This window comes from Juglans microcarpa x Juglans regia, chromosome 1D (genome assembly GCF_004785595.1).
Source record: "Juglans microcarpa x Juglans regia isolate MS1-56 chromosome 1D, Jm3101_v1.0, whole genome shotgun sequence".
Classification (NCBI taxonomy): domain Eukaryota; kingdom Viridiplantae; phylum Streptophyta; class Magnoliopsida; order Fagales; family Juglandaceae; genus Juglans; species Juglans microcarpa x Juglans regia.
In genome coordinates, this window is record NC_054594.1 from 5,968,646 (window position 1) to 5,986,942 (window position 18,297).

Genomic DNA, 18,297 nt, shown 5'->3' on the forward strand with positions numbered 1-18,297 from the left:
TCCTAAAAAATCTATCATTCCGTATAGCACACTTGTTCCTTCTACGAAGTCGCCCAACACTTTCGACCATTGCCTGGAAAATTCACTATTAATTTCCTCTGTTTTCATTTATTTTCTTTCAAGCTAAATACAAAAAATAAAAAAGAAAATGGATTAAAATGTCCAAATTTAATTTTTTTAAACCAAATTTGAAAATTCAAAATGAATATACAATTTTTTTTTTTAATTTCTTGATATTAAGTATGAAATGATTTTGGAGGATGAATGATATTCAACTTCAATTTTTTTAAAAAAATTAAAAATATTTATATAAGCATCAATGATAGGATTCTAATATCTAATAGATTTAATAATTAATTATTTTAAGGGGCCGAGGGCCCAAATTGTGAAACTGTTACTTAGTTGTGTTTCATTTCCTGCACCACGAGCGCTCTCTCTCTATTGCTCGTTCGGTCTCTCAGAGCAGTTCCTAGGGTTTTCTCCCCCTCGAAACGCCGTCGTTTCGACCGATTCGTGCTGCCAAGTCGCCGCAATGAAGCTCACCGTGAAGACTCTGAAAGGCAGCCATTTCGAAATCACGGTTCAGCCCTCCGACACCGTGCGTTCTGCTTTCCTTCTTTTCTTTTCGCTTTTAATTTAAATTTTCAAATTTCTTGTGCTTTCATTGTATCTTGTGATTTTATTGTAATCTTGTGCTTTTATTTTAATCTCTTTGGTAACCGTGAAAATGCGGGAAAAATGATTGTGGTATTTCGCTTTCACATTTTGTCAACAACCAAACATTGTATTATCAAGATTGTCACGCACTAGGTCGTTTTGTAATGGAATTTATGTTTTATTTATTACCCGATGTTTTCTGCGTATCAAGGCAATAACTTTAGTTTGAAGGCAATGAGATATACCTGGGAAAATTTTAATGTTGTGCTGTAAACCAATATGGGTTCATTTTGAAGTGAGTTGACTGGAGAGTTGATATTCGTGTGCTTTTGAAAAAAGGTTATGGCTGTCAAGAAGAACATTGAAGATGTACAAGGAAAAGATAATTACCCGTGTGGACAGCAGTTGTTGATTCACAATGGGAAGGTCTTGAAAGATGAAACAACCCTGGCAGAGAATAAGGTCTCTGAGGACGGGTTTCTCGTTGTCATGCTTAGCAAGGTATGTTTTCCCTGTTTCAGTAAGTTTTCTTGAAATGTTGTGCATGTTTATTTCTGTTGTGACTTTATCATTTTTTTTCTGTTATATGCTGGTTAATTGCACTTGAGGATCTGGTGAAGCATGCTAATTCCTAATATTATTATTAGCTTCGTTAGTGTTGTCTGATGTATATGTTTCCTGATAACAGAAATATATAAGGATCTATAAATGATACGTGATTTGGAAACCAAGCTTCTACATTCTAAATTTCGATATTCAATTGATAGATGCTCCATTCAAACCAGTTTTTATTTTTCCCCTTGAAACAATATGAAAGCTCTTTATCAGACACCCATGAACCATAGCATCTTCATATTCATTGTTTTTGATAATGAACTTGTTTTTGTACACTTTTTATTAGACGCCTATGAACCATCTTAGTATTTATTATATTTGATGATGAAACGTTTTGTATACTCTAATCTTATGATTTCAAATATATACATACTTTGTTAGTGGAAACACTAATAGCACCAACTAATTTTTGACCACCTGTATGCCATGATTGGTGGTATTGGTATTTAAAATGTAAAGGTAAGAAAATCGTATCACTTTTCTTTTTTTGAAGATGGTGTCTAATGTATTCAACGAATGCAAAAGCATCTGCCAATCTTGTAAAATTCATATTCTGTTTATTTAAAGGTAACTATGAGTTATTCATGATTAAATTAATATTGAATGATTGATCAAGACGTGGAGTCAAGTGAAGCAAGGATGCAAGGTTGACATGCCTACCATTTTTGGATCATTAGATTACAAAATGGAATCATTGGATCCAATTTTTAGGTGTCAAATAAATATTTTTTTTACACCGTTGGTAATTGTTTTTTTTTTTTCTCCAGCCTTTCTTGAATGCAAGATTTTGGAAAATTTGATCTTATGATTCTTTTTATAATTATGACAATATTTATACATACCTAAAGAGGATGTACCCTGTATATGGGAAGTATTCAATAAATCCTTTGCGAGTTAGATGGATCTCTCTTGTACTTCTTGTGTACTTGGGTTACACCCAAAAGAGGGTATAATACTATTTTGTTTGTTATAATTTTGAGGCTCATGTTTCAAACTGAGGTGTGTATGCTAGTGCATTTTTTATGTTTTAAACGTATCCTGTTGTAGTTAAACGCTCTTCCATTTGCTTTACAAATTGAATTAGCTTTAGGCAATGCACGTTTGCCAGTTATGTGTCGTAAATTTTTTGTTATACATGGTACTATTGGCATTACTGCTGGCTATTTTGCACTATTTCCACGATCCATACATTCAGGCAATTCGCCAGAGAGGATAATCTGTTGATGTGGAAAAAAAGGAATTTCTTTTATCGGTATGTAAGAATTTTATTGATAAGAATGATAGGCATAGCCCTACTGCCCAAGTACATGTGACGAGAAAAAGAAAAAGATACTCCCAACCACAGGTGCAAAATCGAGTAAATGTGGCTACAAGCTTTGATCTTTAAATTGAGTTTGATAACGACTTTTCATTTCAGTATAGTACCGGTATCCAGTTAATATGAGATGGTAGTCCTACCTGTACCAGACCAGCAAAGCAGTCAACTGTTAACTACAAAGGGCTTAGAATAGTGTTACTCAAATAGTCAAATGTAGTCTGTGTCCTCCTGAGGTGTAACTTTTACTGAGAGTGATTTGTTTTGAGCGTAATATATTTATTCAATTACTTATAAAAAAATATATTTATGCAAGACTGATAAAAAAATATGTTTATGCTAGTGTAAAAGGGGTCTCTATTCTCTTTGTTGTAATTTTATTTAATTTTGTTATGGACACTATGATTTGTAAGACACAACTTGGGCGGCATTTGCTGTTATGAGTTGGTGTTTGACGTGTAATTGGAAATTTACATATCTTCATGTGTTGCAATAACATTTTGGGTGGGTTTGTGCCTATAAAATAAAGGATTTTTTTCTGCATGCCTATAAGCATGTGGTACAAACCTATAACCAAAAATCTCGAATAGCTATCACAAAGAATCTGGAGAAGCATCACGTTTTTCTCCAATGTTGCATCAGATGTGAAAGATGAATTCTTGTGTTGATATTTCTTTTCCTGGACTGGTGTTGGCATCATCGTTTTATCCCTTGTGTGTGCCATGGTTAATTTGCTTTTGGAAATGAAGATGTTATTTTTTTTTTATAGTTAATAAGAGAATTTTATTCCAAGTAAATAGGCAAATGAAGATTTGTTATTAATTGGACCAAGACCGGAGCACTCCTGTTTAGAGTACTGGGCGTAACCTAGCAATAACTGCTAAAGAGCAATTGGTCCCCCTACCTATTTCATTACCTCTCTGCATCTATTTTATAAATATTTCTTCAAAATTTGTTTTGGTATTTTTTTGGACAATGGACGTGTTAGTTTTTTTTCTGTGGAAATGATAATTCCAATGCATTCTTTTTTCCTGTATCCAAGTCTGCTAAATGTTTCAAAAAGATTCGTTTTCTTTTATGGTTTAGTTTTTCTGCATAAATTCAGATACTGACTTTCTTTTTATACTGTATGTACCCTAATTCGATTTTATTTCTATGCCTGCAGAGTAAAACATTGGGCTCAGCGGGGGTGTCATCCACTCAGGTATTCTTGCTGACATTTTTTGTTTTAAACAATTACTTCTGGTTTCATGTTTTCTGTATAAGCCACTGGTTCACCTCCATTTCAGCCTGCTCCTATAAATCCACCTACGACTGCACCTGTCTCTAACTCTACTCCTGTACCTGAAGCTTCTGTACAACCGCTGTGAGTCTCTATGGCATGCGTCTTCAATTGTTGTTTTTGTATCAGCTGAATTTGGCTGAATTTGATTGTTGTGTTGCAGGGCCTTGAAGAGCACCTCATCAGCTTCAGACACTGCAACAGCTAGGTACAGGCTCTATTCTATGACATTTCTCTTGATATTTTGTGAGACTATTTTGTGGGAATAAATGACCTTGGTGTTGGTGAACCAAGGTTTCATGATAATCAAGACATGAAAACTGCCTTTGATCAGTTGCCTTGCAGGGGGAGAGGAGATGAGAGGTTCTTTGAATCACGGTGTATAACCTCAATGAAAGATTCAGACTGCAGATAGCAAATGTTTTTATTAGGTTCTTTGAATCACGGTGTATGTAAATTTGTTAAGACTGACTTATTAAAAGAAATGTTAAGATTACATACAAGATGATGATATTTCATTACTACAGTCGACAAATTAACAGCAGAAAACATGGTTTGAACAAGAATGTGTTTTCTCTTTGGGAACTTCCATATTCATATATCTTTTACTAAGTGAGGTTTTTGATTTTATAAAAGTTTATGGGCATGGTACAAGTCATGCAATCAGACATTAAGCTGAATCTACCATGCACACTTGGTAATGCCGACCACTAAGATGCATCTCTTGGGTGTCTATTTCATGGAACACTAAACATTCAATTGTCTAGCTTTTTTCCTAATTCAAGTACTAAAAAACACAAAAATAAAAAAAAATAAAAAAATAAAGAACTAAAACCAGTTCCAGTATAGTTTTTATTGTTAAGTCCAGTAGCTCACGTTTCTCTACTGTCACTTTAGCTGCTTGAAGTGGCTAACATGACCCTTGAGAATATTTATCTTCGTAGCCTGACCGTGACATAATCCTATAGAAAGCATCAATCTGAATCTGCCTATCATTATTATGGAAGATAATATTTTGTGCTTCCTTTTTTTTTCTCCTTTGAATATATAGTTGGCAGGCTAAAAATATGGAAGCTCAGTTAAGCATTATATTGCTTGGAAGAATTCTGATTTCTGCAATCAAAGCTTGAACTCCAATTTATTTGTGGTTGCTCTGTTTGACCTTTTATTTCAAGATATCATAAAGTATGTGCCATACTGCTTGTACATCATAGATATATTTCCAACAATTTGAAATTTGGTGGGGTTGAACTGATGTTCCTTTTGTCCTTCAGTATACATATTTTGAATTTTCTAGGTTCTAGAACAAGAAGTTTTATTTCTTTTGAGATATAGGATAAAATGCTGATACACGTATCATATTATATCATGACAGCGTTCCTACTGATACCTATGGACTAGCTGCTTCAAATTTAGTTGCTGGTAGTAATCTTGAGCAGACTATTCAACAAATAATGGATATGGGTGGTGGCAACTGGGACAGAGAAACAGTTACCCGAGCACTTCGAGCAGCTTACAACAACCCTGAGCGAGCAGTAGATTATCTATATTCTGTATGTTGAAAACTCTAGGTGTTCTGTTGTAACCCTAGTCTTGATTTAGATACTAACGTTGACCTACCTTCAGGGTATTCCAGAAGCAGCAGAAGTTGCAGTACCGGTGGCTCATTTACCTGCAGGTCAGGCAACTGAAACAGGTGCAGCAGCTGCACCTGTGTCTGGAGCACCTAACTCTTCACCCTTGAATATGTTTCCTCAGGTAAACAATTCAGTTGTGTAATGGATACCCATCATCTAAATTCATTATCATGTGTTTCTTAAGTTTAAGTAGATGGATTTTTCCAGGAGACCCTTGCTGCCGCTGCTGCTGGTGGAGGAGGACTTGGATCCCTTGAATTTCTTAGAAACAATCCACAGGTAGGGTTCCTGATTATATTCATATCTTTCTTTTTAATTTAATAAGCCTTTAGTTCTGTGTTTCAGAATCTATGGAGGCTGGAATTTCTCAATAATAGCATCTTTATCTCTTCTTAGTAACTGTAGCTCTAATATAATTATGGTATAGACTAGGAGGAGAAAAAAATTATAAGTATGTGTTTATCTGAAAATGCAAACATCACTCTTGTCATCTGAGCTTTTGCTGGTTGATATGTGAGGAAATTCTATTTTGCATGTTTGATTACATTATTGACCAAACAGTGATGATACCAAATGATGCTGTTTGGTTTGGACCCTGTTTTGCTAATTAAACTTTTACAATGTACTGAATTTCTTTCTTTGCATTTCAGTTCCAAGCATTGCGCTCAATGGTGCAAGCAAATCCACAGATATTACAGGTAGGTAACATCTTATAATATTCAAATCCTATTGGCTTTCCCGTGACTTGGAGTTAAAACTGCTGCTTCCGGTACAGCCCATGCTTCAGGAGCTGGGAAAGCAAAATCCCCAGCTTTTAAGATTAATTCAGGAGCACCATACGGAGTTTCTTCAGTTGATAAATGAACATCTTGAGGGATCTGAAGGGTGAGTACTTTATGGGCATCTTCGGTAAATCTGTAGTTATTAAAAGAGAGAGAGAACAAAAGGGAAATGCTAAAAGATTGCAAGGACATGAATTCTCATAAAAAAAAAGGAATCAAAAGGGAAATGCTGCTTTAAGATATCTTTGATCATTTACATGGAATGGATATCTTAAGCAGTTACAGTCGTCATTCTTACTTTTCTTGTAGCCATCACCTTAATCTGCTTCATTGCTTCTTTTTTCTTGTCATCAGCTTTAGTTAATATTCGTTTCGATGTCAGTACTAAAATTCATTGCCCTGGAGTTTGTGTTAGACTTTGTGGCATTCATTCTAGTAATTGTATAACTTCTGATCTCAAAGCCCTTAAAGATTCAATATATCAACTCTAGATCCTGTGGATTGTATACAGCTTTTTTGTCCTCTGTTTACCTGCCAGAGAGAGAGAGAAAACTGAATGAATGTTGATCACTCAATCCTTTATTACTCATAGTATCTCACCATAACAACTTTAGAAGACAAGTGTGAGAAGTAGCTCTTGGAAACATTGGTATAGCTCTTAGGTTGCACCTCAGAGATTGTACTTTGAAACAGGTTAAACAATCAACATTTTTTTCGCTGCGAAATCATCACGGATGAAATGAGAGGGGAGAAACAACAATTGACACTTTGCTTATATGCACGAAGATATAAGAAGTTTTGTACACTCCAAATGGCAAGTAGCATAAATTTCTTATCTTATTTTCAGGGATGCATTTGATGAGCCTGAGCAAGACATGCCCCATGCCATCAATGTCACCCCGGCTGAGCAAGAGGCCATAGAAAGAGTATGTGTTTTCATATTAACTGATATATGCTCATTTTATTTTTCATTTACAGTTGCTTGTTTCTTTTCTTAAATATTCATAATTATGTATTGATCATTTTGATGTTTCACATTTTATAGCTAGAGGCAATGGGATTTGATAGAGCACTGGTCATCGAAGCCTTTTTGGCATGTGATCGCAATGAGGAATTGGCAGCCAACTACTTGCTGGAGAATGCTGGAGATTTTGAGGATTGAATGGTGAACCTTCATTGGGTTCGTAGTTTTGGTTTCTTGGATTCATTTCGATATTATTTCTTTACTTGGAGTAGTGTTTGGATTAAATTATGTACTTTAATAATGAATTCCGGTAATTAATTCTGTGAAATTGATCTATTTGAGTATAGAGTTTGGCAAAAGTGGCATCTTTTTATTATCATCACTGCGCCACCACCATCCCTCTCTCTCTCATGAATGGCTTTGATACCACCGCTCATGAAGACTTCATGATTTTCACGAGTTTCATACCTCGTTCTTGATCTCATGCCATACTTATCTAAATTAGAAAACGAGACAGGCAACAACAACAAAAAAAGTTCAATTTTTTATTTTTCAAATCGTAAACAAAATCTTGCAAGAAAAAATGGTTGATAAAGCAAAAATCAGTGGTGAGGAAGTAAGCGTTCAGACTTCAGAATGAGTAGATGGTAATATCTTCCTGTCATGAAAATAAACGGACTGATCTCAAATTCTTCGTCACCGTCTCCACAATCCCAATAGACCCTGATTTATACGCAATAACAAAGAAAAGCATTTGTGAATTAAAAAAAAAAAATCATAAAACCACAGTTGAAACCATAAGAAGCATTGGATCAGGATTGTAATTTTGTGTTTTGTTTGAAAGTTTAAAATATTATATTTTAATACTATTATTGTTTTGAGATTTAAAAAAATTAAATTAAAATTTAAAAAAGTTGAACTGTTTATTATATTTTGTATAGAGATTTAAAAAAGGTAGAATGATGAGATGAGATAAAAATTGTGTTTTATCTTGTGCCCCAAACCAGCCACATCTTATCAGATATTTAGCTAACAAAAATGAATATTTATTACCTTTAGAGCCTGTTTGGGATTGAGTTTGAAAGCTTAAAAAGTACTTTTAACTATTTAAAAGCTATTTTAAAGAAAAAATATATGTTTGGTAAATTTATAAAAAGTGCTTTAATCACATAAAAAAACTGAAAGTCTACTTTTTTAAAAAGCACCAAATTGAAGCTTTATAGAAAAGCTCCTGTAGATAATTATATATTTTTAAAAAATTAATATAACTAACTTTAAAAGTGCTTTATGTTTATCAAAATGTAAACAACTTTTGAACTATAGAGCTTATTATTTAAGTTATAAGCTATAAGTCCTAAAGCTATAAATTATATTTCCCACCACAATCCCAAAAATACACTTAATCATGAGATATAATTTAATTTAAAAAAAAATTTTATATTTTAAATCTTTATAAATCAAATCTTACTATTTAAGTGATATGAATGATATACTTATAACCGGTTCTAAAAGAACTTTAGAATGGTTACTTAAAGTCTGGCTACGCCAATTATAGTGGAATTCGTAGGCATTCAAAATCAAATTACTTAATGTGGAACATATCAAATTACTATCTGAGACTTAACACCACAATCTGAGGTCTCAAAGAACATGTTCATCGTTTGGCTTCAAGTCTCATGCGGTTTTCAAGTTCAAGAAGAAATTATTCGAAGAATCAAGTTCAAGAAGAAACGAAGGCATCTCGGTCATGCCACCTCAATGACAAACCATTCTTTTTATACATTAAACAAACATCCTTCCGTGGTGGGTACGAAATAGCACACATGCCATAAGTTCAGTTGGCGATTGCAAATAATCATTCCATATAGACATTGATATCAAACCGTTTCTTTGGAGGTGCTCAGAACTCCCTTTCTGGAAACATAATAGGAGCAACCAGAGACCAGATGTACAGAGCTGCAGTTGCCCACCCCGTCACAATCCTGACCCATACAGACGGCCAGCCAACATCGACCAACTTGCCGCTCTCCCCAACTGAAGTCGACCACCCAGTTAGAAGCATAGCTGAATACATACTAGCAAGGGAGAAAATAATATGGAAGAAGGAATATGAATATGTGACTGGCTTGGCCCTCTCTTTTTCTTCCTGCTCGTCAGGCTTGTTGTCCAATGGAAGCAGCGGCTTCCCTGCACCTTCATCAGGAAACCAGAATGTCAGTTCTTGTGACAATTGAGTTTAGACACGCTTGTTTGCTCTAATTTACTATTAATGTAAACATCAACATAAAAATGTTTTTTTTTTCTTTGTTGACATTAACATCAAAATTAACTTCTTGGTGGCATGGAGCTGATTTCACAGACTACTACAAATTTTGAAACACAGACATCATGTTAAATGATTGCACAAAACACGCATGGCAAAAATCATACACTTTTAAGTAAACTTACCAGCACGAGGTGAACTTGGTTGAGAGAGCAGAGTTGTAGATGATCCAGCACGGACCGCAGAATAGACAACTGACAGAACTGTTGTAAGCAGGCCAAAAGTAAGAGTCCCAGTAGAAATAGATTTTGAATGCTTGTGTAGGCCATTACACTCGTATTCCCTTGGCTCGCTAGCAAGTCCAGTGTAGCAGAGGTATACACAGTACAGAGAAATAACTGAGGCGGGCAAAATGCTTCCACTTATCTGAAAACATAATAACATTGAGACAAGAAACCAAGAGCATCCACGCAATAGGAATGAACTTAGCAAAACTATAACCTATGAAGCCACCTACATGAACTTACTAATAACAAATTATAAATAAAAAAAAAAGCAAAGTAAAAACTATCAAGAAAAGAAGAATATGCAACTAGCAAGACACCCATGAGATATACAAACAGACTTGCATTAGGGGTCGCCTTAATGCATAGTGGGAAAGCGGTGACCCCTAGTTTCTAAGTTCAAATACCCAGATTCTAATTATACGAAACAAATGAAAGATGGTTGCCCTATACTCCAATATTATGTTGATCATGCTTAAAACCATCCTCTTGTTTAATAGTTTCCCCCTCCTCCAAACTCAGAAGCTAAAAGGTTGGAGAAACACCACCCCTCAGACAACTGACCTACATTTTAACTAAGACTTAATGAATGGATTGTGCTACTGCTCTCTGTTAATCCTCCTCAATCTGTTACAATGTAAGCAAATTCCAAGCAAGCTTTTTTCTTTTCAACAGTTTACTATAACAGGAAATAATAAACTACATGCTTACAGCAGGGTGGAGGGCCACTATAGCAAAAACAAACACGAAGATCAAGGTTATAACAATAAAGAAAGTGTTGAGCCCACAGTCTTGTCCAGCTTGAGTGAACCAATGGAAGAGAAGTCCCGAGAAGACAAATGTTGCTACATAACACACAAGTGAAACACTAAACAGGCCGATGTACCTACAGATAGAAAAAAGATAAAAAAAAAAAAAGGTTAAAATTCGGCTGAGGAATGCAAAAATATACTCGAAAAGAAAAACAAAGGGTCATCAAAGGTGACAAAGAGGACATGTTAAGGAAATGAGAAAGCTAAAACTAACCAGAACTGCTCATCATATCCGACCCATTTGTCATTCCATCCATGAACAAAATCTAACAAAAGCACAACTTGAACAAGAAGAAACAATCCAGCACCAAACTTTGATATAGATTCTGCAAAATGCAAAATCTAACAGTCAGCTTGAGTCAACTAAAGAAAATAAATTCATGAAATGAAGTAATTAAAATATCTCAATCATATGATTCCATTATTCTGTTCTTCTTAAAAGGCCATTCGCTGTGGCAACATTTCTGCCATAACATTAGAATGTTGTTACCTCTAGTGGGGTGGAAGCGCTAGGCGCACTTAAATGCAAACACTGTCTAAATACTAGTTGGAAAGTACAAAGCATAAGCACATGCTTGATTGAAGGAAAACACACATTTAAAAAAAAAATGATGTATAATCACACAATACATAAAATAAAATAAAAAAGGTTTAAAAAGCAAGATGATAATATATGTAGAGTATTAACTCAATTTATTAGAGTATTTTTTTTATAAGTAATTTATTAGAGTATCATGCAATACGAAAATCAACTAAACAACTAATTGCATTTTTTTATAGATAAGAAAATTTTATTAAGACAAGTAAAAAGGCATAGCCCAAGTACACAAGAAGTATACAAAGGCTGAAACCTAGTTACAAGTCAAGAACTAGAGAGAGAAACAAGGAAATCATGGACACTAGTTCCATTAAAAACAATGGTCGAAGCCCAAAGAAATAAGGTATTAAAGAAGAAACATCTAAGTTCATTCACTGAGCATTCCTTATCTTCAAAGCACCGATCATTCCTCTCGAACCAAATACACCACCCAAGACATAAAGGGATCATATTCCAAACAACGGCAATTTGAGAGTTACCCCTTAGACATCTCCACCACCCTCCTAGGCATCACCAATGCCACTCCAATCCTATTAAACACCTCATACCATAACTCACTTGCCACCTCACAATGAAGTAACACATGGTCCACCGATTCTCCACATTTTTTACACATCAATCCATAACAATTAATCCACGCTTCCTAAGATTATCCAAGGTCAGAATTTTCTCTGGAGAAGCTGTCCGGCCAAAGAACACGACCTTTGAAGGCACCTTACTCCTCCAAATACAATTCCAAGGAAATGAGTGTACCACATTCGGACTAGTCAACATCTTGTAAATTGAATGAACAGTAAATTCTTATATCCAGAGTGAATCCAGACCATCTGATCCGTCTCAGCCAGGCCAAGATTTGTAGCATACAACAAACCAAACAGATCAGATATTGCATCCATTTCCCAATCATTCACTGCTCTAGAAAAATGTACATTCCATTGAGGTAAACCACTAGAGCAGTCCAAAACATCAGCCACTGAAGCATCCAGATCCTGAGTGATGCGAAAAAAACCTGGAAAAACAGTACTAACTACTAAGGGCCCTACCACCACACTAGGTTCATGCCAAAAACTAATCCCGGAACCAGCACCAACCATGAAACTAACATGTTTGGCGAAATTGTCCCAACCACTCCTAATATTTTTCGACACCCCCGTGCCATGTGTACCTCTAACCTCATTAGAGCACCAACCTCTCCAAGCACTCCCATTTTTGCATCAATCACAGCCCTCCACAAAGACTCACTTTCCTGATGATACCTCCATAACCACTTCCCAAGAAGGGCTTTCTTGAAGGTCCTCAACTTCCGAACCCCCAACCCTCCACACAACATTGGAGTACAAATCTTCTCCCCACTAACCAAATGAAAATTGGTTCCTCCCTAATACCTCCCAAAAAGAAGTCTTGAAACATCTTTTCAATCCGGTTAGCCACGCCAATTGGTAGGGGAAACAATTAAAGAAAGTAGATTAGAAAGAGTGCTTTTGATTAAGGTAATTCTTCCCCCTTTTGACAAGTACAACCTCTTCCATGCCGCCAGCCTGCTCTCTACCTTTTGTCTACCTTCAATCCGGTTAGCCACACCAATTGCATAAAATTTAAATATTCACATTTTACATAATTCTATTGTGATTTACTACATATACATATCTATGATATTTGATAGCCATTGTGGCGCCCCTGACCCTCATGTAAGGAAACATGGGAATCGAGACGCCAGGATGATGACAACACGGTCACACATCCCAACGAAAGTGCCAAGTGTGTACATGCAACAATGTACAATAAACAACGCAACGGATAAATATAAATAAGTCAACTAAGTACCAGAATTTTTAATACAAACTAATATAAGTAAAATGATTTAAAAGACTTATACAATTATCCCAAATAAAATATAACACAAGTCTCAAACCAAATACAAGTGATCTCAATCACTCATCGGGCGGAGCCGAATCCTCAGGCTCACCCTCATCCTCCTCTGAATCAAAATCTGCGTTACCATAGAATGGTACCGCAGGTAAGTGTAAACCAAATAACTACAAGATAAAAACATATTAATGCAACCAACATGCATGCATATGATGGAATATGCGTCAGACCCAAAAATATCATTTTTCCCGAAAGTGGATATTTTTCCAACACATGCCAAAATCTCATTTTGCCCAAAAATAATAATCCGTCATTTTTTTAGAAAATGACCTAAATCAATAAAATATCATTTTCCCAGAAAATGAATCACATAAAAATTCTTTTATTCAACACACGCTATTTTCCTATAAAACAGCCCATTAATCTATTTTATCATATGCACCATGATCTCCCCTAGGGACCATCCGCACGTCCTGGCTTCATAGTGATGTCCAGTTCCGCGCCCAGCGCATTCATGGCCAACCATCATCTACGCAACGAGCGATGCCCAGTTCCACGCCCAACGCGTTCATGGCCAAGCATCCTCTAACCCCCGCCAGCAGAGGGGCCACAAAGTCGACACGAGACCATCTCGTCCGATCCCGTTGTCGCCTAGCGACAACCCAAGGGACGTCACTCAATATATTCCGCTCCCGAGTGACCAGAGGAGCTCCACCGAGATAATGCCTCATCTCGGCTTGGGGTCGTGATACACACGCACCCAAGAATCCTTTAACACATGAAAACCCAGTTTTCAATAAACACATGAACATGAATGCAATTACACGAAAATCCAATTTCATTTACAAACATGATCATGCATGTAAATATGCCATGTACATGAAACGACGCCTTAACCAACAATCATCAACTCACAACACCAACCAAACACACAAACAACTCCGTCCTCCCATCCATCCAACCCCCGTAGTCCTCGGACTCTGTTCGGCATAACCAACCAGATTACAATAAAATGAGTTAGTGCAAAAATATATTTAAATAGTTCTTTGAAAAAATATTTACAGCGCTATATAATAATTTCTGAAAGATCACGGAGATGCAAGAAGTGGCAGCTCAACAACGTAACAGTGCAAAATACACTGTGGCCGTGGGTCTCAAAAACTCACTTTTGAATGGGGACAAACTAAGACCCGAAATTGATAGGGTAGAGCTTAAGATGTCGGTGAAGCTAATGGTGGTGGTGGTTGGCCGTGGGTGGCGGCGTAGAGGGCAGTCGAAGACCACAAAGCCCAAAACGGAGATGGAGATAGATGAGCTTCACCGGCAGTAGATCGGGGCTAAGGATGGGTGCATTGGGTTACTAGGATGTCGAGGATGAAGTGGTGAAGAGATGGTGGCCGGAGGTGACGCGACGGAGGCGCTGGAACAAAGAGAAGGCCGCTGTTTAGTGTTACGCATGGGGGCTCACGGCGGCGCAAAGGAGGCTGAGGTTGAAGAGGGGTGGTCGCCAGAGGGTGGGGAAGGTTGTGGGTTGGGCGGTGAGGTACACTGCGGGGCCGCGGCAACGGGCTGGGCAAGAAGAAGAACGCACAGGGGAGAGAGGGAGAGCGGCCATCGTACGGGAGAGGAGAGAGAGAAAAGAAATGAAGAAGAAAGAAAAGAAAAAAAAAAGGAAAAAATGGAAGGAAAAAAATGAGATCCAATCCTCACATCTTGGGTCACAAAAATGATCCAACGAAAAAGATTTCAAAACAGCAAGTCAATTAAAATAATTTAAACGTAATGATAAAATGAAGAGAAAATAATTAAATCCCACAATAAATTAATTTAAACAAAAAAATAAAGAACAATTTAAAAGCATAACAATAATTAATATTAAGAAACGTATCAAATTTAATTTTTACAATTAAAGATCATAAAATAAACCATTTAAAATCCAACAATTTTAAAACAAGAGAATAAATTTTTTTTGAATTAATAAAAATAATCTTTCAATAAAAATACACTAAAATATGAGGTGTTACAGCCATAATCAAAGTAAAGTACATGGTTGAGTCAAAATGTTCCAAAAATTCCATGACCAAAAAAGCTCAAAGAATTGTAGGGACTGACTTCTATGCTAACATAAACAATCAAATATTAATCCAACTAGAAAGCCAATTGGACTATCATATTGCACTCAAAGCATATACATCAACTATGATAACATGTGGTGCCATGGTACGTAAATTATCTTCAATATCAACTAAATAATTAACAATATTTGTTTACGTCATTTTCCTGGTCTTGAATAGAGATTTATATTTTTTTTTATAAAATAGCAAGCTTTTCTTCACTTAAAACTTACACAAAAGCAACACAAAGCATGCTTAAAGTGCACTTTTGTAAATGCTTCAGCCTTAGTACTTTGCACTTAAGCACACTTTTACCAACACTGCTAGTGACACACTCTAAGAAATGCCAAATAGGTGCATTACCGCTTACCTATAACTAGTCTAGGTCAGGCATAGTAGCAAGGGATTAGAAGCTCAGTTATTGGGAAGTGTTATTTATTGGTAGACATAAGCTTGGTTTTTTCCATTCCCTTTCTTAGAATATCCTTAGATGGAAGTATCCTATCAACTAAAATAGAATGTTTTCAGATTCATAGTACATTTAATTGTATGAGTGTTACTTTTATATAAAGCCTGTACATCAAAGTCTCTCCCTGCAATTTTTCAATAAAATTATATGTGATTATCTAAACTACTTGTAGTCTTTTTTTTTTTCATCGGTAAGGAGGGGTGCAACAAGAACTTGTAGTCCTTAAAAGACTTGAAGTTCCATATATAAACTTTAAAGCCTTACCAATACTGGTCCAAAAAGGTTCCCTAATCCCAAATACATTACAATGTTATCCAAAAAATGAGACCATGTGTTGCAGCCTTATATGCTTAGCATTTCCAAAACAAACAAAATTACTAGAACGGTTTAGCATGGCATATATTATATACCAACTTGGGAAAAAAAAAAACTGCTCACCATAGAAGCTGATAATCTCATTCGGAAGGAAAAACATAAAGATGACCAAAAGAAACCAACTAATAACTTTCATCATCCATCCACCATGGTGCACACTATCACGAGGATCCTTCTGATTTTTGACACCGATCATTAAAATAGCTAGAATGGTGAAAAAGAGAAAATTTCCCAGGCTAACTCGCAGCACAGCATCTGTTTCGAACCACTCCCGGTCAGGTGTCTTATGAAAATGATTAATCCCTGCATTGATGATAAAATTGAGATCAATTTCATCCTTAAACAGTCATTAATGACATGACCAAAAATTAAAGGGTCACATTTAGTTTTGAATCCATCTACTTGCTAAGTGTTATCAAACTCCATATGAAGAGGAATTGATTTGCAGATATTCCACTACCATTATGAATATTCAAATGCTTGAAACACAGAATGAAAGAACATAGAGAATGATGGAACATCCAACACTTGCAGACTTCTGTCAAAAAACTACAGACTACCTGAACAAGGAAAGAAACAAAACACCCAGGAAAAAAAAGGCGATATGGGACCATGGTACCCTCTGATATATTGAATTCCCTATGCTGGAAACTTGGCTGGGAAGATTTTACGAAACAGATGCTTCACTCTCCAGCAGCAATATATTGAATCAGGATGAGGGCTCTCAATGGTACATCCTATGTAAAAGCAGTTAACTATAAAAACTTGGCCATTTTCTTTTCTTTTTTTTTTTTTGATAAGTAAAACTTGGCCATTTTCTTTACTTACCCAGGATAATGAATTCGAGGACACCAGCAAACATCTTACAGGATTCACAACTAAGTAATTTAAGTACAACAATGCAGAGACAATTGACAGTGAAGCAAGTTTTAGCTTCTAAATAGATTGGGAGTAGATTATTTTGCATATTTTAGCTTCTAATATTCACCAGCAGATGGAGGAAGACCACTCTTCAAAACTAAAAAATGAGAAAAAAAAGAAAAAGAAAAAGCAAAAGCGCAAACCCCCTAGAGCATTTTCAGAAGGCTTACAAGGGAGCTTTTCCATTAGAGGTGCGGCAACCTCACGGAGAATCCAGGAAACAATCAGAGAAAGTGCAAACAGGCCACAGTATGCAATCCTTGCAGACCGCCGACTAATTCCAGACACCACCGTCCGGCATGCATCGCATGCACAAGCTGCGCAGCATGAAGCGAGGCAAGAAGCTGCCCACATCTTCCCTTTTCACAATCAACCCACAAGTTTTCAAGTATTCTACAAAAAGAGCACTTATCATCATCAACAAAGAGAAATTAACATTATTAACATATAATGTTAACAAAGAGAAATTAACATTATTAACAAAGAGAACTTAACATTTGTCCTGTGGCCTCTTTGAATAAATTATTACTTATAAAAAAAAAAACAAAGAGAAATTAACATTTATAAACCTGATCAAAGTTCTATTTTTATATAAAAATTAAAAAACTGATAATTGTACGGGAACAAACGAACAAGCCGGTTTGAAATCTGACAAAGAAGGGAAAAAAACTGATAATAAGATACAAAGGAAGAACCTCCGACTCAACTGACTTATAAATTTAATTTCGATTTACTAATTGAAAGTAGGTTATTTACAATAAAAGTATCTAATTAAACCCTAAAGTCAACAATCAATGATTCTCAAGATTTTTTCTTTTACGGATCGCAAAAAAAACTGAAAGAATCCAGATTTCATCGCCTACCCTAATCATCCTTTATAATTCAACATGCTTGTGAAGATGACGATAATTCCCAATCCCCTCGTTCGGTTGCTAAGAAAATAACAGAAAGAAAATTATTTATCTTTTCTTATCTTTCCGATTTCTAGGCACGCAAAAGGGAACAAATCAAAGGGAAGAAAACAAAAAAATTAAATAGCAGATTAGGCGTTTACCTCGATCGAGAGAAGACGAAGACAGAAGAAAGAACCGAGGTTTGCTTCTCAGTGGAGACTCGTATATTTATTTGTTGTGGAGTTAATTGAGCGGTTCGGATGGATATTTTTGACCGGATATTTGGGCGGGTTGAAACCTAAATCGGATTTATTTATTTATTTTATTTTTATTTTTTATTTATATATATATATATATATATATATATATATATATATTAGAAGCGGTTTGGATACAATCGTTTCATCTCATTATTTTAATTTTTTTAAATTTTTATATAAAATATAA

The 18,297-nt window shown here is 35.7% G+C and overlaps 2 protein-coding genes across 3 annotated transcripts; one reads left to right on the forward strand and one right to left on the reverse strand.

Moving 5' to 3' along the window:
• Window positions 1-403: 403 nt before the first annotated feature.
• LOC121239434 (ubiquitin receptor RAD23b-like) lies at window positions 404-7,588 on the forward strand. The gene is made up of 12 exons (XM_041136686.1): window positions 404-598; window positions 997-1,158; window positions 3,753-3,791; window positions 3,877-3,953; window positions 4,033-4,077; window positions 5,245-5,422; window positions 5,496-5,627; window positions 5,714-5,785; window positions 6,157-6,204; window positions 6,282-6,391; window positions 7,136-7,214; window positions 7,334-7,588. Exons 1-12 carry the CDS (start codon window positions 533-535, stop codon window positions 7,448-7,450), a joined length of 1,125 nt encoding a protein of 374 aa, XP_040992620.1. The 5' UTR covers window positions 404-532; the 3' UTR covers window positions 7,451-7,588.
• A 1,383-nt stretch (window positions 7,589-8,971) lies between these two features.
• Window positions 8,972-18,104, reverse strand: LOC121255140 (probable serine incorporator). 2 transcript variants are annotated; one of them, XM_041155421.1, is made up of 8 exons: window positions 18,013-18,089; window positions 17,821-17,884; window positions 17,128-17,350; window positions 16,100-16,339; window positions 10,826-10,937; window positions 10,511-10,685; window positions 9,701-9,941; window positions 8,972-9,445 (listed from the first exon to the last, which is right to left on the reverse strand). In XM_041155421.1, the coding sequence occupies exons 3-8, from the start codon at window positions 17,309-17,311 to the stop codon at window positions 9,153-9,155; spliced, it is 1,245 nt and encodes a 414-aa protein (XP_041011355.1). In that variant the 5' UTR covers window positions 17,312-17,350; window positions 17,821-17,884; window positions 18,013-18,089; the 3' UTR covers window positions 8,972-9,152. The 2 variants fall into 2 exon arrangements, with proteins under 2 accessions (XP_041011355.1, XP_041011361.1); XM_041155427.1 differs by lacking the exon at window positions 17,821-17,884 and having other exon boundaries at window positions 18,012-18,104.
• Window positions 18,105-18,297: the final 193 nt, after the last annotated feature.

Coding starts and splice junctions, on each gene's coding strand:
- LOC121255140 (XM_041155427.1), bottom strand. CDS start 17,311: ATGTGGGCAGCTTCTTGCCTCGCTTCATGCTGCGCAGCTTGTGCATGC. Junction 10,938..16,099: donor TGAGATTATCAGCTTCTATG/GTGAGCAGTTTT, acceptor TGCATTTTGCAG/AATCTATATCAAAGTTTGGT. Junction 10,686..10,825: donor GGATATGATGAGCAGTTCTG/GTTAGTTTTAGC, acceptor TTCTATCTGTAG/GTACATCGGCCTGTTTAGTG.
- LOC121239434 (XM_041136686.1), top strand. CDS start 533: ATGAAGCTCACCGTGAAGACTCTGAAAGGCAGCCATTTCGAAATCACG. Junction 3,792..3,876: donor CGGGGGTGTCATCCACTCAG/GTATTCTTGCTG, acceptor CCTCCATTTCAG/CCTGCTCCTATAAATCCACC. Junction 5,786..6,156: donor TTCTTAGAAACAATCCACAG/GTAGGGTTCCTG, acceptor TTTGCATTTCAG/TTCCAAGCATTGCGCTCAAT.